At 34.9% G+C, this 27,328-nt stretch overlaps 1 protein-coding gene across 1 annotated transcript in view; it reads left to right on the top strand.

Annotated features, from left to right (window-relative positions):
- OLA1 (Obg like ATPase 1) overlaps positions 1-27,328 on the top strand; it is a 180,668-nt gene that overhangs the window by 114,118 nt on the left and 39,222 nt on the right. The window contains exons 6-7 of the mRNA XM_047722194.1: positions 15,834-15,914; positions 16,228-16,325. Coding sequence (XP_047578150.1) covers positions 15,834-15,914; positions 16,228-16,325 — 179 coding nt within the window. The remainder of the gene's footprint in view (positions 1-15,833; positions 15,915-16,227; positions 16,326-27,328) is intronic.

Below are 27,328 nucleotides of genomic sequence, written 5' to 3'. Positions count from 1 at the left end.
TAAAAGTATAAAATGATTGGTAAGCCTTTAATTATACATAGATCCTATGCTGTAAAAGAGATAACTACTTGAAAGTTATTTAAAAAATTAGGTAGATCATTTTGTTTACTAGATACCTGAATATTCCTTAATATTCATTCAAATGTATCTACTTTTGTATAATCTTTCAAAAATTCAGCATTTCAAGGCACTCTTCTTATGAAATTTCCATTTTCTAGATTGGAATGTCATTTGTATTTTTATGTAAATAAGCAGGAAGAATTTAGAACCTTTAATGTCAAAACAGAATCTCTCCTAAGTGTAAGGTGGATATAGTCTGACTTAGTCACTTTTTATGGTGGGTCTTGCTGTCTGTGGTAAAACTGAGACACTAAAGAATGCAGGTGTGCGATAAACATTTCCTATTGGTACTAACTAGCCAAGTGAATTAGTTTCCTAGGGCTGCTGTAACAAATCCTACAAACCAGATTAAAACAATAGAAATGTGTCCTTTGAAAGTCTAGAGACTAGAAGCTCTACAACATGAAGATGTTGGCAGGACTCTACACCCCTTTGAACTCTCCTGAGTAGAATCCTTTCTTGGCTTTTCAGCTTCTGATAGCCCTAGGCATTCCTTGGTCTGTAGCTGTATAGCTTCAGTCTCTGCCTCTGTCTTCAGGTAGCCATCCTCTCTCTGTGTTTCTGCCCAAATTTCCCTCTTATAAGGATACCAGTCATAATTGGGCTGAGGGCCCACCCTATTCCAGTATGGCTTCATGTTAACTAATTCTCAGTTAATGTCACACTCTGAGTACCAGAGCTTAGGACTTCAAATTATCTTTTTGGAGGACATTTTATCATATAGCATTAACCGTAGGGCATTAAGATAAAGGTTGGGTTTTTTTTTTAAAGGTTTTATTTATTTCTTGATTTGAGAGAGAGTTTGTGCATAGGTGTGCGTGCACGTGCGTGTATACACACAGGAGGAGGGTCAGAGGTAATCTCGGGCAGACTCCCCTGATGCAGGGCTCTGACCTCATGACCCTAAGATCATGACCTGAGCCAAAATCATGAGCTGGATGTTCAACCTACTGAGCCACCAGACGCCGCCAAAGTTGATTTTTAAATCTATCCTAAGTGGGTATACATTTCATTTGGAAAGACAAGACTTGAAAAATGTAAATAGAAGCCTTTAAGGAATGATTTATTTTGTATTGATCAATTATTTGGAAATTATCACACTTTAAAAATATCCATAGAACTAACAGTTAATTAATTAGACAACCAAAGAAGGCAAGCAGAAATAGTAATTGAGTCTTTTTTTTCCTGTCAGTGTCTCTGAGTTAAATAATTAATGTCCTCCAAAAGATATAGCTGTTAGCAGATATCTTCTCATTATTCTTATGGCAGTTCTTAAAGTTGATTTTTATATAACTTTACAAAATCATTAAAAATATATTTTTCAGTAAAATCAAAAGATTCAAAAGGGTATACTGTAAAACATTATGCTCTCACTTCTGTCTTCTCAATTATACTCTTTTCCTCTTTAGAGTTTATGTATCCTTTAAGAACTATTCTTAAATGACTTAAAAGATTATTTTCTGAAAGAAAAAGATACAACAAGAACATGGTGAAGCTGAGCTACATTCATTTATCTTTCTCCCCATTGTCTCTGTTTTCATAGTCTCTACCTCAGTTAATGGAACTGAATTGTTTGAACTGAAAACCAATATCTGACTCTTCTTCCTCCTGTTATATACCATCCTATTGATTTTATCTCCTGACTATTCCCTATATCTCTTCCTCCTTATTTTCATGACTTTTTCAGTTTAGGCTTCATTATGCTTCATTTATTTTTGCAGTGTAACTGACTTCTTTGCCCTTCTTGCCCTTGTTTTCCACAAATATAAAGTGCAGATCTAACTATGTTATTCCCTTGATTAAAATATCTCACCATCTTCCTGTAAAGATACTGCCAACATAAAGTTCATGGCTCCCAGATTTCTTTGTGATTCAGCCTTGCTTGACTTATACTTTCTCAACTTGCCTGACAGTGAACTAGTAAACATTTTGATTTTGCATGAGCTCATTTACTAGAACTCTCCTCTTTTGCTACCCCTCCATTCTTGTTTCTTAGTCATCTTTTCAGACACAGCCTATAGCAGAAGTTTCCTATACGTTAAAAAATGTTTTGATTATGATGAACTGTATATAACATAAAATTTACCACTTCTAACTGTTTTAAGTGTACAATTTAGTAGCAGTAAGTACATTCCCAATGTTATATACAATTATCACCACTGTCCATTGTCAGAATTTTTTCACCATCCCAAACTGAAACCCCTCCTCCCCCTCCCAGCCCCTGGCAACATCTCTTCTACTTTCTTTCTCTATGAATTTGACTATTCTAGGTACCTCGTATAAGTGGAATCATAATTTTTGTCCTCCTGTGTCTGGCTTATTTCATTTAGCGTAGTGTTTTCAAGGTTCATCCATTTTGTGGCATGGATCAGAATTTCATTCCTTTTTAAGATTGAAAAATATTATATTTATGTACCACATTCTGTGGACATTCGGATTGTTTCTACATTTTGGCTATTGTGAATAATACTGTTATGAATATTATTGTACAAGTACATTGTAGTTACAACATTTTTGAAGAGATCTCCATTGAACATAGTCCAGAAGGAAATACTAAGTGATAATAGTGGATTAGAGAGAGAGAGTTATGAGTGCTTGCTCCTTAAATAATTTTCTCTTTTACTTTTATTGCTTTTATAAAATAAATTTATGGAAATGTACCCCAAAGTTAAAAAATATTAAATATAGCAACCCATTTGGAAATAAATGCATGAACCAGGAATGTGATTAGAAATTATTGTAGTTCATTATTTGAATCTGCATACTACACATACCCCAAAACTAAGAAAGATATTATAAAATTTTCAAAATTAGAATGACAAGTTGCTTAATTTAATGTGGCAATACCAATGTGAGAGTCAAACTATGCTAGGTAGGACTACTTTATGGGTTTCGGAGAAATGATTATCACAGTAAATATTCTAAGCACAAATGAGTTATTTTTGGCAATGATGCTCTTAGACAGCAGTGGGAAGGATTGAGGCAAAGTATCTCCTTTTCCTTGAACTGGGATGAGAATATAAATGTAATTGAAAAGGATTAATTTAATGGTTATCTTAACACTTTGTAAGGTATTTTACCTTCCCAGTTTATAGTCACTATTTTAAGCAAATCATTGTTTTTCTTTTAAGGTTTTAGGGAAAATTTTTTGACTTATTTGGTAATATGTGAACATACAGGTAAAATCTGCCAAAGACGAAAATCTTCTCAGTGATTTAATCTCAGAAGTTTTATTGTATTTTTTAATGTTTAGTCATAAGGACCATGGATTCAACTTAGGCTATTTCAAGAAATGGGTTTTGGGGACTCCTGGGTGGCTCAGTGGGTTGAGCCTCTCTGCCTTTGGCTCAGGTGGTGATCTCAGGGTCCTGGGATCCAAGCCCACACATTGCACACATAGTGTCCTCTGCTCAGCAGGGAGCCTGCTTCCCCCTCCCCCTCTGCCTGCCTCTCTGCCTACTTGTAATCTCTCTCTCTCTGTCAAATAAGTAAATAAAATCTTAAAAAAAAAAGAGATGGGTTTTTATTTTTAAAATACAAGGCAATAAGGGAAATAGAAATCCAAAAATGTTTGAGATTGGGAAGTGTGTTATAGGCAGTCCTTTTGTAGTAGAATTGTAAATCAGCCCAGGGAAGCACCCAGGAATGCAGAAGTCTGCACCTTCTCTGTGTGGTGCCCTGCCATTCATGTAACTCAGAGGGTCTTCATTTCTGTTTCACAAGAATTCTACTTTTTTTCAGCTGCCACTAGAGTTCATCTGCTGTTTTATATATTGTTTTTATTCCTTATTTCTGCTTCTTCATAATTTCTCCCTAATTGTAATTAACCTATTTATCACTTCATGTAATTTACTCTGTCTTATGTTCGTTCAGATTATCTTTATGGCTTAAGTCTCCAGATGTCTTATCTTAGTATTTCCTGATCCGGATTACCAAGAAAAAACATCTGATTGCCTCAGTTTATTCCCGTTTTGGCAGAGTTTTTTTTCACCTAAGATCATTTCATAGGTTAAATACTCACCAGTTCCGGCCAGGAGACTGTTTTGGAGTAGGACTATTTGCTCAGCAGACCCTGTGGACTGCGCCACATTCCTTGAGGAGAGAAGTAAGATGAGAGTAAAGCCACGTTGAATAGTGTGTTTGGTATACTGTGTTAAATAGTAAGACTTGGCACATTATAGGTCCTCAGTATTCTCTGTTATTTATCTGAGGACAGCAGTTAGGAAATGAGAAACTGTTTTAAGACTTTCAGGGTAACACGAAATGAAAACGGAAGAATGTATTGTGTTTGGGGCAAGGGTCTGGAGGATTAGACTCATTAGGGCCCTACTACTTTAGAATCATCAATTTTATATATACCCTGAAGGGAATGAACGCCTAAACGAACTGATGCTGTGGGACATATGCTCTAGGCATACTTTCCTGGCTCTTCCCACCTGTCTACTTTCTCCTTGCCTATAGTCAAGAAGACACAGATGGAGAAAATTTAAAATAGGACATGTTGGTATCCCCATAAACTCATTGAAACTGGCCTCAATGGGCCCTCAGCTATATCAGTTTCTTACTTGCCCTCCTGCTCTCTGCTGCAACTGCTTCCCTGTTCTCAACCTCTTATTTATAACCACTCCCTATTTCATCCATCTCTACCTTCAGCACATGACTTTGTCTCCTACTTCAGAGATCAAAATAAAAGATATCAGACAGGAATTCACTCAGTTTTCACTCCTCTTATCTGTAATTAGTTACTCCAATTCTTTGGATCCTATCATGTCCTACCTTTTCAGAAACCTACACTATTAGTCATCCTTTCTTTTTTTTTTTTTTTCCCATTCATTGCCTTTAAATTTATTGAGATAAGCTCACTTCTCATAAAGTTTACCCTTAATATTCAGAGGTTTTATTGTATTCACAAAGTTGTGTTTTGATCACCAATAATCCCTTCTTTCTTGTATGTACAACTTGTCCCTTTCAAGCCAGATAGTTTTCATTAACTATTTAAAGATGTCCTTTTTAATCCCAGGGCAGGGGAAATTTCTTCCTTAATACCACACACCTTATCCCTCATTTACCATATTTTCACTATCCTCTTTGCTAAAAACCTCTTGAAAGAGTTATTTTTTCTACCTCGTAATAACTCAGGCTTATCTATCTGGTTTCCCCAGGGTCACCAGTGACTTTTGCATTTTTAAATCTAGTGGACACTTTCACTCATTGTGATTTTTCAGTAGCCCTCCTCCTCTAGCAACTTCTTTTTCTTTTGCAGACTCATCCTCTTTATCTTTGTTATTAAATATTGGCATTACTTAAAATTGAATCCAAGACTCTCTCCTCTCAGTTTTCTTTCTTTGTGGGATCATCCATATCCATTGCTACAATTACTGTTTAAAAACAAATAACTTCCAGATTTATATCTCTAGCCCTTTTCTGCCCTTGGAGCTCCAGACTAATATATTTCATTCCTGACTTTGATATCTTATGGGGTTCTCAAAGATATCTCAGAGTTAGCCCATCTAATATCAAACTCAAGGATCCCCTCCTTCACACCTGATTCTTTTCCACAGGTTTTTATTTCAGTGAAATGTACCACTATCTATTAGATTATGCAAACCAGAACCTAGCCATCTTTGACAGTCTCTTCCCATCATTTCACATATTTAGTCTGTCACTAAATTCTGACAATATGTAGGTATAGGGATATGATAATATGCCTATATTTTCTTATATGTGGAGACAGAGAAAGGATAAAAACAAAATTGGCAAAATGGTACATTAATGGATCTGGATACAGACATTTCTCAATTATTCTTGTAGCTTTCCTTAAGTTTAAAATTATTTCAAAATAAACAATAAAATGTTTTATGATTTTAATGTATAGAGATACAGTGAAAATATCGGACAATAATAGCACAATCAGTGGGAGAAGGCAATAATAGAGTGAAAGAGTAGAGTAGCAATACTCCAGTTAAAAGACAAAGAGTTTGGTTGTTCTACAAATAGTTAAATTTAGTTAAACATAGAATTGCCATATGACCCAGCAGTTATTCGTGAGTTGATATTTCCCAAAAACTTTAAAACAGGTATTCAAACAAATATATGTACATGCATATTCATAGCAGTGTTATTCACAATAGCCAGAATGTGGAAAACAGCCCAAATGTCCATCAGGGATGAGTGGATAAACAAATTGTGGTATGTACAAACTGTGAAATGTTATTTAACCTTAAAAAGTAACAGTACCAGAGAGACAAGCCAAGAAACAGACTCTTTTTTTTTTTTTTAAAGATTTTCTTGTTTTATTTTTTTTATTTATTTGACACAGAGAGATCACAAGTAGGCAGAGAGGCAGGCAGAGAGGGGAAAGCAGGCTCTCTGCTGAGCAGAGAGCCCAATGTGGGGCCCAATCCCAGGACCCCGAAATCATGACCTGAGCCAAAGGCAGAGGCCCAACCCACTGAGCCACCCAGGCACCCCCAAGAAACAGCCTCTTAACTATAGAGAATAAACGAATGGTTACCTGAGGGGAGGTGTGTTGGGGGTTGGGTGAAATAGGTGATGAGGATTAAGGCGTACACGTATTAGTCATGAGCACTGGGTGATGAATGGGATTGTTGAATTACTATATTCTACACCTGAAACTAATCTACAACTTTATGTTAACTATATTGGAATTTTTTAAAAAGGAAAAAAACAAAAAGTAAATTACTGCTCATACTAAATGTAGTTCAACCTTGAAGACATTATGCCTTACGTAATATCTTACAGTGAATGATTCCATTTGTGTGAAATCTCCAGAGTAAGTAAATTCGTAGAGAGAGGACTGCAGATTGGTGGTTACCAGGGACTAGGGGAAGGGGAGAAAGGGGAGAAACTGCTCAGTGAATATGAGATTTTATTTTAGTGTGATAGAAATGTTTTGGAAGTAGATAGAGGTGATAGTTCCATAACATCATGAATATACCAAGTTTTTAGCACTAAATTACTCAAGAATAATTTTATGTTTATGTGAATATATGTGAATTTTATCTCAATAAATTTTAAAAAAATATTTAAGACAGAAAAATGTCAGATTGGATTTTAAGAGCCTACTTCTATGCTGCTTACAAGACACACATCTTACATGGAAATGCAAAGGTCCAAAAATAGTCAAGATGATCTCAAAGAAAAGCAGAGATAGAGGATGTGGTACACATGAACCTTATATCAAGATTATTCTAAATCTGTAGTGGTTAAGACAGTAAAGGATAGACAAATTGATCATGGAACGGAATGGATATACAGACACAAATGCAGTTTGGTTTGTAGTGAAGATGGTACTGCAGAAAAACAGAAATGAATGATTTTCTTAAGAAATGGTGTTGGGTCAGTTGTATATCCTGTAGGAGAGAAAATAAATCCTCACCTACTTCATACTATACAAAAAAGGTAAAGTCTACATAAAGTAAAAAAGTGAAAATGAAACTCTTATGGAATAAAACAACTATTACATAGCATAAAATATTTTCATGACCCTGTAATAGACAAATATTTTTTAAACAAGATACAAAAAGCAGTAATCATAAAGGAAAAAAAATATATATATATTATATATATATATTTTGTAAGATTTTATTTCTTTATTTGACAGACAGAGATCACAAGTAGGCAGAGAGTCAGGCAGAAAGAGAGGAGGAATCAGGCTCCTGGCTGAGCAGGGAGCCCGATGTGAGGCTCGATCCCAGGACCTGGGATCATGACCTGAGCCAAAGGCAGAGGCTTAACCCACTGAGCCACCCAGGCGCCCCAAGGAAAATATATTTTTTAAGGATTTATTTATTTAAGAGAGGGGGGAATACTTGCACATGCATGTGGTGGGAAGTGGCAGAGGAAGAGGGAGAGAGAGGGTCTCAAGCAGATTGTCCGCTGAGTGTTGAGCCTGATGTGGGGCTTGATCACCACCTGAACCAAAACCAAGAGTCAGACACTCAACTGACTGTGCCATCCAGGTGCCCCTAAAGGGAAAGATTTTAAAGTTGGACTATATTCACATTCAGGCTTCTGTTAAACAAGAGAGTGAAAAGGTAAGCTACAGAGTGAAAGAAGATATTTGCAGCATCTAACAAAGAACTTGTCTATAAAATATGCAGAGAACTACAAATAAATAAGGAAAAGACAGCCCAATAGAAAAATGGGCTAAAGATTTGAACATTACTTCATGAAAGAGGAAGTCCTCCATTACTCATTAGGGAAATGCAAATTCAGACTATAGTAAGATAGCATCCTAAATTAAGAACACTGACAATACCAAGTGTTGGAAAGAAAGCTGACTAGCAGTATATACTAAATTTGGGTAAATATATGACCTATGATAGTGCCCATCCAGTCTTAGGTGTGTACTCAAGAGAAATGCATGTACACATTTACCAAAATACATGTACAAGAATGTTTATGGCAGCTTTATTCATAATACCTTTTAAAGTATAAACAACCTTAAGTGTCCAACAATGGAATGGAGAAATACACTGCGGAATCTTCCTATAGGGGAGTATTACATGACAAAGAAAATACATACTGCTACTACGTCTAACAACATGGATGAATTTCACTATGTTGAACAAAAGAAGCTAGACAAGATAAAGCATATTGTATGATTCCATTTCTATAAATTTCTATAAATTTCATTTCTATAAATTTCATCACAGGCTAATTTGTGATGCCAAAAAAAGCCAGTATCGTGATTATCTCTTGAGAAGAGTGAAACATTGTGACTGCATTGCTAATAGTATTCTGTATATTGGTCAGAGTAGTTACAGGTACTTTTTCATTCTGTGATACTTTATCAAGCTCTATACTTACGTAGTTTACACTGCGTATATTCAATACTTTAGTATAACTCTTTCTCAAGTTTGACATTCAAACCACTGATTAGTCTCTTCTGCTTGTATCAGTTGAATTTTCAATTGAATTTTTATTTTCCTACTTTTATTTCCTGCTTTCTACTTAGATTTTGGTTTCCTTGTAAATTTTTCTTAGTTTGTCAACTCTCTTAACATTTCATCCATTTTTTTCTGACATTACTCTTCTCTATGGCTTCATGCACCTGTTTCATAGGTGCTGTATCTTTTTGCATTCTGCCAAGTACACCAGATAATTCGTTAAGAGGGTATGGGTGCAAACCCACATGCATGATCATTTTCTTCTTCCTTTCATTCCTTATTCAGTAGCCTTTTTATTAAAATCAAATTTGTGGACTCCACACCCCATCCCCACCATCCTTCCTTGAACATGGTAAAATCCATTCAAACTGATTTACGGGGATCATGTAGGATTGTTGCCTTCTTCTTTATAGTGATGTTAAAATCCTCTTGAAATCTATACCTTGAGAAGGAATTGGGTGTCCATTCTGGTTGTTAGTTTATAGTGGACAGACCAAGAGCTTTGCTGTGTTAACTTCTCACTGTTTACTTTGGTGAATTATGTAACTAAAAACCCACAACTATTGGGGCGCCTGGGTGGCTCAGTGGGTTAAGCCGCTGCCTTCGGCTCAGGTCATGATCTCAGGGTCCTGGGATCGAGCCCCGCATCGGGCTCTCTGCTCAGCAGGGAGCCTGCTTCCTCCTCTCTCTCTGCCTGCCTCTCTGCCTGCTTGTGATCTCTCTCTGTCAAATAAATAAATAAAATCTTTAAAAAAGAAAAAAAAAAAAAAGAAACCCACAACTACCAACACGCATTCTACCCAGATGATTGGTAGAATTAACCTATTATTTCAGTTCTTGGATGACATCTTCCTTAACGTGTGCATGCATGCGAATGTGCTCGCACGCGCACACACACACACACACAGCCATGCAGAACATTGCTGCCAGTTGTCTTAGTTGAGTACTTTGTCAATTCTTTTCTGGGAGTTTTAGTCACTGAAGTATGTAAAAAGCTGGAAGTCAAGGATCAGTACTCCTGCCACCATAAACAGCATTTATTTAGTAGAGCAACAAACGTTTAATATTCTGATTCAGACAGATCCTAAATATCAAGTTAGAATATACAAAGGCGGTCTGTTTTGTGAGAGAAAACATAGGTTGGTCTTTCCTGGGTAAAAGGACATTTCCTTGGGATATTTAAAGTGGATGCTCTGGCTTGGAGCAAGACGAAGCTGTGTTACTGGACTCCTAGCCAGACTATTTTGAGCTGAAGGCCTGACCCCCATTTTGGTCCGAGTGCATTGTTGACTGTATTAGTTAGAGCCACCTAACCAGCACAGATCAGCTCATCTGGGTGTCAGCATCAGGTATTGGGATAGTTGATTTGGCTAGAGGGAAGTATCAGACTTGGAAGCTATAATTATTACAGAGTAAGAGTGAGTCACCTTGAAAAATTGCCAGGTCTTTTCTATTTGTTCATTAAATTTTAGAATTATAGATGGTGAGCAATGAATAGATGAAGTCCTCCCCTCCCCCCACACTGTAAAATTGTCATTTCTTTCCTGTTGTAAAGATTATGTTTTTTGGTTAAAAATGAATAAAACAGCATTGTGGTTTAAAAAAAAGAAGGCAGACAGGGAAAGTTTCTCTGGTATCCAATCTTCTAGAAATTTCTGTTGCTAGTAGTTTTGTATGGCATCTATCCAATTTCATTATTTGAGTGCATTTGTTTGTATGTATTATATGTAGTTTCAAAACCACAGATGGAATCACCTTATACATTCTGCCATAAATATTAATACTTAATACCTGTCGAGTATTTACTGTGTACCTGGAGCTGAGGCAGTTACTTTACATGTATTTTCTTATTTAATCCTAATAATCACCATATGTTGAATTGGAACTATCCCAATTTTACAAAAGTAAAATTAGAGATGTTAAGTAACTTTTAAAAAGTCACACAGTTAGAAAGTGGCAGAGCCAGAACTCAAGCCCAAATCTTTTTGGTGGCAAAATTCATACTCAGCTTTATTTCATTGTTCTGAACCTGCTTTTTTCACTTACAAAGCATTTGGACATTTTCCCATGCAAATGTACATACAACTCTGTCTAGTCTTAATGGATAAAAACTGTTCTGTTATGTGAATATCCCATAATTTATTAGCAAATCTCTAATTAATCGCTTTTTAGGTTGTTTCTAATCCAAATCTCCTTGTGCTAGTATCATACTATTCTAATTACTGTAGCTCTGTGGTTTAATACATAGCAAGGCAGGTCATGTATTTTTCTCTCTAAATATTTTTTATCTTAAGCAGTTCATTTTTTTAGAATAATAATATATTCAGTTTATAATGTTCTCCAACATCCCTGTTATGATTTTAACTAAAATTGTGTTATATGTTGTAGTAGCTAGAATTTTTTTTTTTTTTAAGGTTTTACTTATTTATTTGACAGAGACACAGCAAGAGAGGGAACACAAGCAGGGGGAGTGGGAGAAGGAAAAGCAGGCTCCTTGTGTGGGGCTCGATCCTAGGACCCTGGGATCATGACCTGAGCCGAAGGCAGATGCTTAATCACTGAGCCACCCAGGTGTAGAATTTTTATCAGCATGTTGACCAGTACAGATGAATTTGGGTGAGGGTCTGACTGCAACAAGTTTTCAGTTAGTGTCTCTGGGCTTCAAGTCTGAGAGTTCATGGACCTAAAACATTTACTTAATTGGCTGTTTTGGGGGCATTTGAGTATTGCTACAAAGTCACTCACAACTCTGGTTCTTAGATTTGGGGACGATGAATTCCTTTTAAAAGGATTTGGAAGGTATATGCCATCATCCCTCAAAGGCACATAAATTAAACATAGAACTTTATATATAATTTCAGGGTGTTAGGGAATCCCTGAAATCTATTTATGGGTCACAGATTAATAATTCTTGCTAAGAAACAGAAGAATACCAAAATAGAGAAGTCTAGTATGTAGTCTTGGAGTCAGGTATGTTATTGTATGCAAAGAAAAATATTACTTTTGTGATGGATTGACAGGTATTATTAATCTCAAATAGGAGGAATATTAAATTTCTCTGATGACCTTGGATCAAGAATGAGGACTGGAATAACAACCTTGGGAATAACTAGCTAGGCTAAACAAAGAACAATTCGAAAAACAGTAAGGAAGACAAATATGCCAGGGTAATTGGACAGAACATGAATTTTTGAGTCACTTAGACCTGAATTTGAATCTTAGCTCTGCCATTTACCGACTATGGGAATTTAGGCAAATCACATGTTCTCTGTGAGCCTAAATACATTACAACTGCTATTAACAACAATAATAAAATATATCAAGAAAACAGAACACTTCTTAAGTTAAATGTGAGACTATTAGTAAGAAGAGTCAAAACAGATGAGTGAGGAATTCAAGGTGAGTTTGGATTTTCTTTTTAGTTAAAAGGTAGTTGTTCAGTAAAAACTAGTTTTTGTTAAGACTAGACACCTGAATTGAGATTTCACTAAGAAAGCCAGTATTGTTGGTAAGCCTTCAGAAATTCGAAGAAAAGAACTAATGAACAATATTCATATTGGAGAAGATGTATATGTGCTTTAAGGGAGTACCCAAGAGATTATGTTGCCATTTTGCGGATAACTAGTATTTAATCTTTTCACCTATCATGATAACAATGGCAACAGCTCACATTTATGGAGAACTTACTCTGTGCCAAGGACTGTGCTAAACACCTTATATGCATTATCTTTTTTGATTTTCACAACAACCCCGGGGAGTAGATAGTGTCATCATCAATGTTAAGCAATGAAGTAATAGGTCACAGACCTGGTAAATGGTAAACCTAGGATTTATTTTCACACTTAAGCATTAAGCTATTACCTCTCCAATTAGTATACTCACACCACTTCAAAATAACCAAAAAGTTCAAATATCCAGGAAGTTTTGCATAATTGTCATCATGTGTATAGGATTTTGAAAGTGAGGACTTCGTTAAAGTTATCAAACCAAAAGTTATCCTTCTCCATCTGTATTTCTACATAATGATGTTGCTAAGGATATTAATAAAATCTTAAAGTAACTTCTGATGCCTTAAGCATTAAGGTGTTTTTGTGTTTTTATTGTATTCCCAATTGTTAAGAGTAGGGTAGGTATGTATTAGATTATTTTCTCAGTCAACTATATTCAGCTAACTGGAACCTTTTAGTGTTCTCATCATAAGTGTTGATATATATATTTATATATATAAGCATAAGAAAAATTTTAGTCCATTATTATATGCAAATTTGTCCAAATGTTTTCTTTCATCTGATTAGAAGTTTTTCAGGTAAGGAACATTAAACATTAAAACATCTTTTAATTTTTTGCTAAAATTAAAATTAATTCTTAAGTAAGAAAAACAGCACATCGCAACTATACCATATAATGATCATTTATGTATGATATTCTTATCTGAGAGGGATCTTGTTTTGTCTTCAGTAAACTGGCATCTTTTAATAATCTAAGATGTCGTTTCTTGGCTGTTCAGTCTTTCATAGAGCTAATGAAGAGAGTATTGGGTAAAAAAAGAAGAATTTTAAATTTTAAAACATTTTTACTTTCAACTCGTCAAATACTTGGTTATACTCTATAAATTTTTCTTAAAAGGTTTGAATGTGGCTTTAATGAACATACTGTTTGAGAGCTTTAATTATGAGTAAATTCTCTTTAAAATTTGACTGTTTCTAATTGGTAGTATAATGAATGTGTTGGTGTGAGGAGAGAAAAAAAAGATTATGTGATAAGATTTCAGAGTCTGGAGTGATTGTGTAGTTAATTTAAAATGAAAGAGAAATACTGAAATTCCTTCACTGGTGATCATCGTTTATTGAGGCCCTTTGGTTTTGTAAAAATGTTTATAGTTACAACAGTATGTTATACTTTTTATATGATTAAAATTTAATTTCCTTCCTTATTTTTGGTTTGGCTTCCTTTTGTCTATTTTCTTCTCTTTTCTTAATTGAAAAAAACTAATGGAACCAAATATAAGATGGTACCACTGTTTTCTCCTTCTTTTGTATAATCTTGTTGCGTGTCTCTACATAAGCTGTTCTGGCCACTCATCATAGTAACCAGCTGGGCCATTTCACCTGCTGGAGCCATTAAAGAGGACTCTCTCCCCCTAGATTAATCCCCTCCGACATTAGTTTTTTGCACTGACAACTGGAGCAGGCATTCAGAATTTGCAGGTGGCCAGTGTGACGCATATAATTGCCTACAATTTTAGGCAATGAATAAAAATGGTCTACATTACTTGTCAAAGGTTGTATATGCAGTGCCAAGTGAGATCTATGGGAAGCCTTTTAGGGTTTAAAGAACAGTTAATAGCAAGGCTGCACAGGGCTTTTTTAATCATAATGCATTTGTAATATAGCACTTTGATCTTCTCCTTGTAGGAAATGGTGTTACATTAGCCACTTTTAAACATTTATGAGTGAAATTCAGTTATAGAAGAGTAAAAGTGATTATTCTTAAGCAGAACATGTTAGATTTCATTAAAAGTTTTCAGCTTGCCCCTTCCTTGTTAAAATCTGTGGGAAGTCCTTTTCCTGGAGAGTTTCAAATCAGGATCTAAGGACACAGGGCTTTTTCCTTATTTTTCCTGATGGTAACAGCAAGATTTGGAAGGAAGGTATACTAAATATTGAGGTAATTTATACAAGTGGATATTTATAGAAAAATAACTGATTTATGGTAAAGTAAATACATCGATAAAAGCCTAAAAAATTTTTACTGATAATTGTGTATTACGATAAATTTGTGAGAAATGCATATTTAAAACATATTCATAAATTATCTTTAACAACAACAACAAAAAACCAGATGACTCTCAAACGCACTTCTTCTGGAAGAGCTAAGTTTGACCTTTCAGACCCAAGAGCCTTTTATTAACACCTGCCTGTAAGAAGAACCTTGCCACACGCAGCTTTTAGATTCAGAACCACAAAACTGATGAGGAAAGACTTGAAGGGTTCAGTTTGTGTCACTTGCTGTTTGCCGTTTCCATTTCACAGATGATTAATCTTTCTGTGAAGAAAGGCTAGAGAAACAAAGCACATTGGGCTCTTCCTGCAGTTACTCCTTCTGAATGCACACTAGCTTGCTAACTAAAAGGCCTTTAGATTTCCAGCAGAGAGAGATGTTCTGAAAGTGAATGCAGCTGGTTGGAGGTCATCAGTGCAGGGCTCTTGCCATTGTGTAATGGAGGCTTTGGCAGGTTGGGTGGGGGGGGCGTGTTGGAGCGGGGACAGGAGAAGTGGGCAGGAAGAAGGTGTTGGCAAAAAATTAATTCCGAATTAAAAGGGTTTGGCCAGTTGATTTAATATTTTGGAGGGTAGATCATCAATAATAGGTTCAATTTTGTCTATTTTGTTTGTTTTTCTTTTTAAGGAAAAAATTATAATTCAGTCTCTTTCCAGTATTCCCCCCTCCCTCCATTTCCTAATAAGCATGTTTATCTTGTAAGTGGCATCACTAGGTGATACTGAAATATTATTAGCTCTTACAGTCTTTGGTGTATGTGAATTGTCTTGAAATTTTTAAGACTATAACTAATTTTGCTAGTATTCCACATTTTATATATTGAAATGTTAATGCCACAATGTTTCATTGGTATTTGGATTTTTAATGAGCTATTAAAAAATAATTATGTGTGTGACTTAGTTCCCCTTTCGTATAAAATAGACTTTTTACTTTGAGGATTTGAAAACTTTTAATTTTACTATTTAGTATCTGAATGTTCAGTGTCCATCTTGTATTTACTTTTCTCTCAATCTTGTGCAGGATATAATGTGCAAAGTCAAATCCTGGGTTATAGATCAGAAGAAACCTGTTCGCTTCTATCATGATTGGAACGACAAAGAGGTAAGTTGTAACTATCATGCCTTCTATTCCTGCCTTGGCTTTGACTTCTTAGGGAACAAATTAGATTTTCCATTATTATATATATTATCACTGTTAATATCTAGTTAAACTTTATTTCTGTCAATGATTGCTTACTCTCAGGCTTGTTATTATTTTCTTTTCCCCTCCTCCTGATATTTCATAACTGCTAGTTTCTCAGAAACAAGAATTTTGAAAATGAAAATGGCTACTTGTTTGACAAGAGTTTATTTTCAAGTTACTCAATGACTTGCTCAACTTTTAAAGAAGATTCTTTCTCTATCTCCCACTTTAGATTGAAGTGTTGAATAAACACTTATTTCTGACTTCAAAACCAATGGTATACTTGGTTAATCTTTCTGAAAAAGACTACATTAGAAAGAAGAACAAATGGTAAGTTTTTCCCCCTCAGATATATTCAGACATATCCTGGCTCTACCCATAAACACACGTACATATGAACTTATGGCTATGTTAGATTTTAATATTTTTTCTCCTTATTAAAAAGTTTAAAATGGATTAGAGAGCTTTGTCTGGTTTTGTACATTCTGAGATGAATCTCCTAATTGATCTACACTGAGAGAACGTAAGAAGAAACAAACAGAATTAAGTTAGGCAATATTGAATCATGTGTATTTACTTATTAAATTTAAATTTAATAGACGTTATTGTTTGTTTCCTTTGCAAAATGAGAATAAATGTATTTAGAGCAATAAAACTTTTAAACTGGGAATTTCTAACTGTGTTGATATTATATGTGGCCTTAAAATACCCACTTGAGATTATAGCTAAGCGTAAGTTTTAAAATCCAGATAAAATACTTTAAATTTTTTTTTCAACTAAAAAAACTGTATGTGAGGGGGGAGAGGAAAGGAAGGTATCTGTTTCAAATACTTGTAAAGTGTACAAAGGTGGAAACTGCACATTCATGTGTTGTCATTTTTGACATGTAATCCAAATGTACAAGGTTTTCTTTTGTTCACTAATAACTTCAAAAACTCATATGTTCATGTAACGCTGTGGGCATGTGCACATTTGGCATTGCACTCACTTTGACTTGCCTCATGGGACCCTCAGTATTTTCATACTATTAAGTCATACAAACAAATCAAAACTATCCGGAGCAAAATATCTGCGTTCTCCTAAAATATATTGTCGGTTTTTCCCTGTACTTCATTAAGTACTTAGATGCACATGGTTTCAATTTTCCATTAAAAATTCTCATTTCCATATGATATCAAAGAGTGAGAAGCTTTAAACTGAAAAATAAACATTCATAGACTGGAAGCCAAAACAATAATTAATGTCAGATGGTTAACTCCAATAAATGATTAGAATAAATTCTGTGAAATTACTGCAACTAAAAATGCCCCGTTGATATTACTTTAAGACATTTTGTGTTCCTGATAGGAAACTGAATTTGTCCTCTTTATTGGTAGGGTTCTAGAAAGCATAAACCTAACATGAAAATTCAGTTCTTACTGGTCAGTGTCCTCCAATAGATAATTAACTTTAAAATAATCAGTACTGTCTTACTTCAAATTCTTATAAATTTGATGATTAATGTGTTAAAAATTATTACCTTTGGGAAGGAATTTTAAAATTTATTACTTGACCTCAGTTAATAAATCTTATTGTTGTATGAATGGTAAGGTTTCCTGAGGCTTCATGAAACAATACAGACATCAAAGTTTACATGAAAAAGGATGAGTCAGTTTCCTTGCCCAAAGGGGCTTCTCACACCTGTATTTGGATGATTACAGGTAGAACTCCCTGGCTCTAATTGTATAGTAAATACCATTTCCCAGACCCTAATGGTAGACAGACTGCTTGGGAGACGCCAGTCTGTGATTTAGCTGTCGCCAGACACCCCATGTTTTTTGTGAGACCAGTTGTGATGATGATATGGTTATAGCCAATTGAAAGCAAACTCTTGTCTAAATAGCAAATTTTAATTTATAAAGATGTAGAGGTATGGATGATCCTATTTATAAAACCAAATTTTAGATTTTATATATAACTAATGATCTGGTTTGGGGCTGTGTGTATGTTTGGTGGGGCGGGTGGGGGGAATCAGATCTTGTGGAAGTTAGTGTAATTGTAGCTGAAAGATCAAAGACTGGGTAACTGAGTGATGTTCCAGAAGAGAATTTACCACATAGCCATTTTCTGTACAGTTTCTGCCGCCTGCTGTTCCTATTTTCCCTCAAGCTAGCCATTGACTACCCCCTGTGCATCCCTGCTCGTAAAAAATGATTGAGGAAGTATTTGTCATGTATTTATGAGTGGGAAACATTGTGTGATAGGGAATGGCATCTACTGGAGCCAGAAAGATTGCCATTTTCCTTTCATTCAGCCACTCTGCTACAGCTTTAAATCCTGTTTATGCAACATAGCCTTTGTATTAAAGTGCAGAATAAATTTTTATTATGAAGGATATGAACACTAGGTTTTCATCGTTTATAACACTGCAAACAGATGTAAATAGTTAAGATACATTTTAACTACTAAATCCTTTTAATTTGTGTTAGCATCTTGTTTTTTGGTAGCATTTATATCTAAGCTCCATTTGCTTGCATTAGTTGCTCCTTTAGCAAAATAAAAAGTTTCTGTTTTTTAAAGTTATTATGTAATATTAGTGTAGCAAATTAAGACTGATGCAGGAAGCAGTAATAACTATTTTCATGGGTCTTTTAGATCTAGAAAACTATTTTAAATGGTTAGGAAAGAGGAGGAGGAGGAGGGATTTGTGATTTTGGCCATAAGAGGAAGACCATAGGAAACTGTAGTTTAGTAGGTCACCATGTCAGACCTAATGAACATTTTAATTACTAGTTAAAGTAGTATATAGGAATAGGAAGAATATAGGAAACTATATTTTAGTGAGTCACCATTTCAGACAAAAGGAACATTTTAATTACTAGTTAGAGTTTACTTTACATTTAAATGGTAACATTGTTTTTCAATCCTAGAAAAGAAGGAAGCATTTTGAAAGATAAGTCTATTTTGTTAGCGAGTAGGTACATTGACCTTTTGAAAGATGTGAGAAACCAAAATCGCTCGAGACATCTCCTCGCTGGTTTAACAATGTTGAATTAGTCGTTTCGTTGATTTATGATTAAGACCTAGCCGCTTGAGGAGAAGTGGACATGGCAGCCGAGTTAGTAACAGTTGTGTTATGATCAGATGACAGTAATCAAGATGTTGTAAGCGGAATCCACAGAAACCTTTTTTGTTATTACAAATAGCTATTCTTTGAATGCCAAAGTTGTTGTCTTGGTGAGTGCCAAGGGTTTTTGAACATTGGAGGATTTCATCTTTTAAACACGATCAGTTGTTACTTATAACTAAAATTATACTGTATGCCGTATTAATTTTCATTTGAGATTGCCTACTGAGTTATGGTATCAGGCAGGGCAGGTATAGGACATTAGAACTGTCAAACCATTGCTTAATTAGGGGTTTAAATTTCAGTCTTTGCACCTTTGTTGCTCTGTAAGTAGTATATGCCATCCAGTTATGAAATCAGTAGAGCAAACTAATTTTAGATGTTTTGTATACCTACATAGCTTCCAATATGTTCACTTGCCTCTAAAGACTATTGGTAAAGGATAATTCCATTTTATTGCGTATTATATACTACATATTAATTTTCAACTGGAAAATATATCTAACATTTAAGATGTTCAGACTTCTTATGTGTATGTGTATAAACATGATATTTGCATGCGCCTTGGTGGGCTTGTGGTCAACAAACATTAACCTTTGACTAATATTGTATGAGTCGGTTAATCTGGGTATTGAATTGATTCAAGATAGGTAGATAAATATTTACTGTCTTTTAGGTTGTGTAATCAAGGGCAGTGTGTCTATTTCACTAACTGAATTCTAAATAGAAAAAAGGTTTTATTAATTCTTACTATTCTGTGATTCAGTCCCTTCATCCCCCCTTTCCTGTTTTTGTTAGTTTTCCACAAAATTTGTATACAAGAACTGGAAATAGTTTGGGATACTATACCTTGTGTGCCTGGTTAGAGGGAGAATCGCGGAATAAATCCAACATTTCCTTGATTTCTTGAACTGTGTGTGTGAGAGTTACAGCTACTATATCTCAGCAACCCTGCATGAAGAAAGAAATATATTCATTTTTTATATACAGTTTTGTATGTCTATATATCTATGTATACAATAAACAGATACATGTACATATATATATCTGTGTAAAGGCAAAACTTTATAGAAAACTATTCTAAGAAGTCATCAATTTCTGGCAAGATTATTTACTGAAACTAGAAATTTATGCTGCTGTGGGAAAAATCACATTGTCATACACATGATTTACTTGAAAGAGATAAAATGAGAATAAGTATTCTTAAAAAAATTATTCATTTTAGTTTAGGAGCTTCTCAAGTAGATGTGAAATTAGGTTTAATTCACACAAAGTTTTCAGAAACATACCCTGTTGTATAAAGCAAGATTTACATGTATGAGATTTTTAAATATTTTTATCATCTATTAGTCTGGCAAAGAAAAAGCCCTGAAATATCCATACAGTGTTTTAGGGCGACTATGATTTCTATTTTTTATCATTTGTGGTTCATATAGTTTTGGGGGGTTGTTGTGTCTGCTTCATCTTGAAGTACTCAACACTGTGAAGCCTGAGAATATTTATTCTGACTGTGTTCATACCTACTTCAAATCACAACATAATGCTGGTAGGTTTATTTTAACAAGTGAGGTTTTTGTTTTTAATTAATTAATTAATTAATTTTTAATTTTATTTTTTATAAACATATAATATATTTTTATCCCCATGGGTAGCTGAATTAAATCTTATAAGCAGTAATTTGTAATAATTTTCATAACTCAAATACTTTTTTTAAATGATGATTCCTTTATGGGGACTAGTGCTTATATGTTCCTTTGACAGATATGAAGGAATGATAGGGCAGGTCAAGGGTATTCTAGAAGTCTAAGCAATTCTTTTTAAATATGGGATTGATTAAATTGGTGAACTTCTGTAAAGATATTCTTAATTTTACTTAAGTTATAAATGAATCTAAAATTTTTTCTTAATTTGTTTTAGAGTTTTGTTTTTGCTACTAGATGATTCTCACCTATATGCTTTTTAAGTTGTATTATGATAAAGCTTTGAAAAAGTATCATATGCACTACAGGCTGGGATTTCAAATAATTTCTGGTGAATGGATTTTGCGGAATTGATTATTTTCCAATTTCTTTGATCAGAGTCTTGAGAGCTTAAAAGAATATATATACTAAAGCAAAAACAGTTTTTGCTTTTTTTTTTTTTTTTTTTTTTTTTTTTTTTTAATTTTAAGAGATGGAACTCTTAAAGAAGTGGGAAGGAAAAGACCTTTCCCCATTCAGACATCTCTTTACTTGGAATGTACTTCTGGATTTGTACATATGTATACATGTAATAATACTTGTGAATTTCTTTCTGGCTTTCATTAAATGGGTTTTGGGTGCCTTTTTAGCAATTTCATATCCTTATCAAGTGATATTAGTACCCTAGAGTGCTTAGTCATAACAAAACCAAATAACAACTCTGATTCCATATTATAAAAAAGATAACTGTAGAAGAAATCACATCTTTTTATAGGAATATAATGCTATTTATAATGCTACCCACTGCATTATGCATTTCCCCTGGCTTATTTGCATTTTTGTCCAATACTGTTTGCAGACAATAATTTCTATTTGCAAAATGGTTCATTGAATTTGAGAAAGTATTCATTTTGGGAGGGTCAGTTGTTATTTTCATTAGCACATCTGTTGACTTACTAATTTATGAGTGATACAATTTATCAAGTATGTCAGGACATTTATCTTTTTTAAAGTAGCTGAAGAATTTGACTGCATGTAATAGGCAAATGTTTCACAGAATTCTTTCTAGCTTTAAGAGACTAAAGCTCTTTTAAAAAACAAGTGTTCTCTTACTAGAGGGGAGGTCAATGGGGGAATGTGTGAAATAGGTGATGGGGACTAAACTGTACACTTATCATGATGAGCACTGAGTAATGTATGCAATTGTTGGATTCCTCTATTCTCCATCTGAAACTAATATAACATTGTAAACTATACTGGAATTACATTTTTTTAAAAAGGAATAATTAAAATGTTTTCCATATACAGACAAGTATTCTTTAGAATTCTCTTATATGAAATTAAAATATATGTTCCCCATATATGCACACACATACATAATCTAAGAAATGAAAGGGAAAGTTAGACCTATATAGTGTTTTTCAAATTACAAATGATTCACGTACACAAAAGAATTTTTCTGCCTCTCTACTCTCTCTCTTACTTTGGTGAATAATTCAAGGACTATTAGTATTTTTAAAAATTCATGCCCCAGAGATGAAGGGCCTCTAGATCAAATTTTGTTTCCAAAACTGTGAGTTGGGATGAGTTCCATTCATAAAATAGGAGTTTTGACTAGAAGCAGTTGGTAGAGGTGGAGAATTTTGAACCCTAGAAATTTTAGGACTGTTGGGGGTAGGAGATATAAGCAGGGCCTTGTGAAAGGATCGGAATGGAGCCTTAATGCAGTATACAGGATCTGAGTACGTTTTTCCTAGGAGAAGGCTATAGAAAAGGAAAGGAGAGGGTGCCATTTGGGGCAGTTTTGGTGTTTTGTCTAATATCCTGCTTGTGCAGAATAGGAAACGGGTATTGTTTCCACTCTTCTCTCCTATGTTCCCTGGTGACAAGAGCTACCTTTGGAGTTAATGTTGTAGTCCAGCTACTACATTATGAGTTAGACTTTTGAGGGCTAGACTAAAATGTTGGGTACCATTAATAACATGGATCTATAAAGAAAATGAATTCTGGGGTGCCTGGGTGGCTCAGTCATTTAATAAGCATCCTGCTCTTGATTTTGGCTCGGGTCATGATCCTCAGGTTGTGAGATCAAGCCCTGCATCAGGCTCCGTGCTGAATGTGGAGTCTCTTTGGGATTCTCTCTCTCCCTTTGCCCCTCGCCGCTCACGTGCACTTTCTTTCTCTCTCTAGAAATAAACAATGAAATCTTTAAAAAAGGAAAGAAAGAAAGAAAGAAAATGAATTCTAAGAAACTTTGAGGGTGTAGTCTATTTATAAACTAGGTAGTGTATATTATGACAAATTTTGGTATATTAAGAATACTGCTACTTGAGAATTGGAAATATTAGTGTGATGGCCCTTATTTGCTGTTAATTAGATCTTTAACTGCAGGAAAATTATGTAGTCTTTCATGTATTGAAGACAATTCATCAGAATGTTCACATAAAATGTTTTCTGTATAAACAATATTTCCCAAATTTAATTATCATACTCATAAAGAATACAATAATAGAGAATAGACTTGTTTGGTCTTCTAAATGTATCTTCTGGATACATTCCATTGGTTTTTCTTTTCATTATATGGATAAAGGAATAAAATACATGATACATGGGTTTACAGCTGTAGTTCAATGCTTTGAAATAGTTGTACTCCAAAACAAAACAAACAACCGAGGATCATCTCTATTGTACAGTAGCAGTCGCAAGAAAACTCCCATGATACCACCATCATCCTCCACGACTCTTCCTCTGTCTCTTCACTTTGGGCCAGTGACTTTACCATTGGCAGCTTAGAGGATTTTATTGTTATTTCTTGGCTTCCATTCGATGAAATCATTATTACAATAGCATAATTTTTTTGGAAAAATGTCTGTTAATTCTTTAAAAAGCCTTTTAAAATAGTTTCGTTGTGATCTCCTATATCTCATTTTCCCTATTTTTGAATATGTAAGTGTGTGTGTGTTGGAGGTGAGGCAGTGAAGTTTAGTTAGTAAAGATCATCTATAAGATTCCCTCTTCCAGTGCTAGAATTTTGTGATTTTAATGAATTGGATTATATCATATTCACAAAGAAAAGATGCCCATGCAAATACCTAGTACCTTCTCAACCCTCATGTACAGGTTGGTCATGGTAGGATTTTTTTTTTTTTTTCCCTAGCTTTGGAACTATATAGAGCATTTCTGAGGTTGCAAAGACCCAATTTATGAGCAACTTTTCTAGCTGGGTTGAAGACAAGACGTGATCTTTCCCCTACTCTCATTCTCTCTCTCATATCTCTAGCCCTTGAAAATAAGTCTTTTCTGGGTCTCACCATGTTACGATCTTTGCTCATAGTGAGTAGCTATTGCTTTGGCCAGAATGAGAACAAAGTAGAAATAAAACCTATTTTTAGAATGACATAATCTGTATTTGAGGCTAGTTATATTACTCAAGCTATTATATTTTTTTATTCTGACGTGATCTGGAAAGCATTTCCCCGTCGAAAACATTAGATTATGAAATACTTTCAAAAGCCTACTTAATTCACAGTATAGTAGAAATAGTGCTGTTTGGATGAGACATATTTTGGTATCTATAACCATTTTTATAACCAATTTTTAAAATCTCCTTAAAAATATGCTCTAAAATAACTGACTTAGGGGGTGCCTGGGTGGCTCAGTGGGTTAAAACCTCTGCTTTCGGCTCAGGTCGTGATCCCAGTGTCCTGAGATCGAGCCCCACATCGGGCTCTCTGCTCAGCGGGGAGCCTGCTTCCCCCCTCTCTCTCTCTCTCTCTCTGTCTACCTATGATCTCTCTCTGTCAAATAAATAAAATCTTTAAAAAATAAAAATAAAATAAAATAACTGACTTAGGAACTGTAAGTACACCCCTATTTATAAAACTTAGGCTTCACATTGGTATCCATCAGTCTTTTAAATGCTTTCTTAAGAAGAGAAATTAATTTCATAAAAACTGTGATTATGAATATAAATTTCAAATTTATGTTTCTTATGAAGACTGTGAACTCACTGAGGAGGTGGGTACTACGTTTCTTTTTCTTTTGTAAACAGACAGTCATTGAGCCCTACTGTGTATCATGTACCATTCTAGATGGTAAACAGAAAAAAAAAACCCTGCCCCCTTAAGGCTTATGGTCTCATGAGATAATAATAAACAACCAGTGAACAAATATTTAATATTTAATGTCAGGAGATAACTAAAACAATGAATAAAAATAAGGCAGGGGAAAAAGGAGGGCCATCTTAGTTAGGCTACATAGTTAAGGAAGGCCTTGATGAAGTAAGGGAGTATACCATGAGAGAATCTGAAGAAAACTCAGTCCAGGGAGAGGGAACAGCAAATGCAAAGGCATGCGTGACAGAGCATTGAAAAAGAGTAAAATCTGAAAACAACCACTTGAAAAGAACTTTGTAAATTCTTATTCAGATACATTGTAAGCCAATAGGTTTTAAAACATATTCTAAATATATTGTAAAAGTGAATTCAAAGTTTCAAGAATGGCCATCATTTATTTATCTTCTGGTTTGCGATAGTTGATTTCTTAGAGTCCAGAAAGATTTTATTTTATTTTTTAAAGATTTTATTTATTTATTTGAGAGAGAGAGAGTGGGTGAGAGAGAGATCGAGAGAGAGACACAAGCAGGGAGAGCAGCAGGCAGAGGGAGAGGGAGAAGCAGACCCCGCGCTGAGGAGGGAACCCAGTGTGGGACTTGATCCCAAGACCCTGTGATCATGACCTGAGCTGAAGGCAGAAGCTTAACCAACTGAGCCACCCGTAGTCCAGAAAGATTTTAGTTTGCTAGGTGTTTTAAACAACCTTTAAAGTAGTGTTTGCAAATATAGATTTACTTTGAATTTTGTCTTTCCTTTTTCATGCTTGTCTTTGGTGATCCACACTACCGCTCCTAAAACACGTCTTTTAAAAGTCCCTCGGGGCGCCTGGGTGGCTCAGTGGGTTAAAGCCTCTGCCTTCGGCTCGGGTCGTGATCCCAGGGTCCTGGGATCGAGCCCCGCATCAGGCTCTCTGCTCGGCAGGGAGCCTGCTTCCTCCTCTCTCTCTCTCTGCCTGCCTTTCTGCCTACTTGTGATCTGTCTGTCAAATAAATAAATAAAATCTTAAAAAAAAAAAAAAGTCCCTCAATGTATGACCTCAAAGAAGTAGATTGAACTTTACTAAAAATAATAGCATTGGGAGCCTGGCTGGCTCCGTTGGTAGAAATTACGACACTTGATTTCAGGGTTGTAAGTTCAGGCCCCACACTGGGGATATAGATTACTTAAAAATAAAATCTTTTTTTAAAAAATAGCAACTTGGGGCGCCTGGGTGGCTCAGTGGGTTAAAGCCTCTGCCTTCGGCTCAGGTCATGATCTCAGAGTCCTGGGATCGAGCCCCACATCGGGCTCTCTGCTCAGCAGGGAGCCTGCTTTCTCCTTTCTCTCTCTGCCTGCCTCTCTGCCTACTTGTAATCTCTGTCAAATAAAAAATAAAATCTTTAAAAATAAATAAATAAATAAATAAATAATAGCAACTTAACATTTGTCAAAACTTTTTAACATCATAATTTACATTAGTTCAGCGGATCCTCAAACAAATCCCAACCCGGGCCACACAACACCATACTATTTTGGCCTTGAATTGATTTTTCACTAAAATGAAATATGGCTTGACCATTGGATTAAGAGATCTGCATTTTAGGTTAGGAGTGGTTTACGTTAGCCAAAAGCTAAACGAAATTAGTGTTTCCATTAATAAAGATACAAAGGTACTGTTTTAATACTTAAAGTATTTGCCATTAAGATCAGTAAGTCATCAATATTCCTTATGATTATCAACGTTTTCCTTAGAAATTCTTTCAAAAAGAACTGTATAGTCTGTGGAAGACATCTTTGGGTTTAGTGCATTTTGATATTTAAAAGAAAAATAATGTCTGTTGGTAATCATTTTTTGGCTTTTTTTCCTTATTTTAAATGATGTTTCAAAAGGTTTTTTGCAAAGAGCTTATCTGAATGTCTGAACTATGAAGATGACTAGTATTTTTCATAGATAATTTATATTTAAAATTGTTGCCTTAAATGGTGCCATTTTTCTTTTGTCTGTCTTACCCCTACCGTCCCATTAAATGACATTGACCTAGCTTTTCCTGGACCAAACCAAACGGCGTACCTGACAACCGTCGTTTATTATTGAGCTCCTGCTATTTGGCGGGCACCCTTTTGAGCTTAGAAGTTGATAAGATGTTAATAGAAGAATCAATGAAACATAGGAAAATTTTATGAATATTTCTGAAGCATAGATGAGATCATGCCCATTTTATAGATAAGGCAGTTGGACAGACTGAAGAACATGCCCAGGTTCTTGGAGCAGACAAGTAGTAGAAATAAACCCATTTGACTTTAATGTTAATGCCTGTTCCACACATGACAGAGCAAGATATATTTGTGAACCTTCAGATATCTTTGAAAATATTGCTTTAAATAACTTGAGCATTTTATTATGTTTTATCTCAGAAAATATCATCTCCACCAAATTGTTTAGTGTTAATAAAA

The sequence above is a fragment of the Lutra lutra genome, chromosome 3, assembly GCF_902655055.1.
Source record: "Lutra lutra chromosome 3, mLutLut1.2, whole genome shotgun sequence".
NCBI classification, from domain to species: Eukaryota; Metazoa; Chordata; class Mammalia; order Carnivora; family Mustelidae; genus Lutra; species Lutra lutra.
This window is presented reverse-complemented; position numbering and strand designations above follow the sequence as displayed.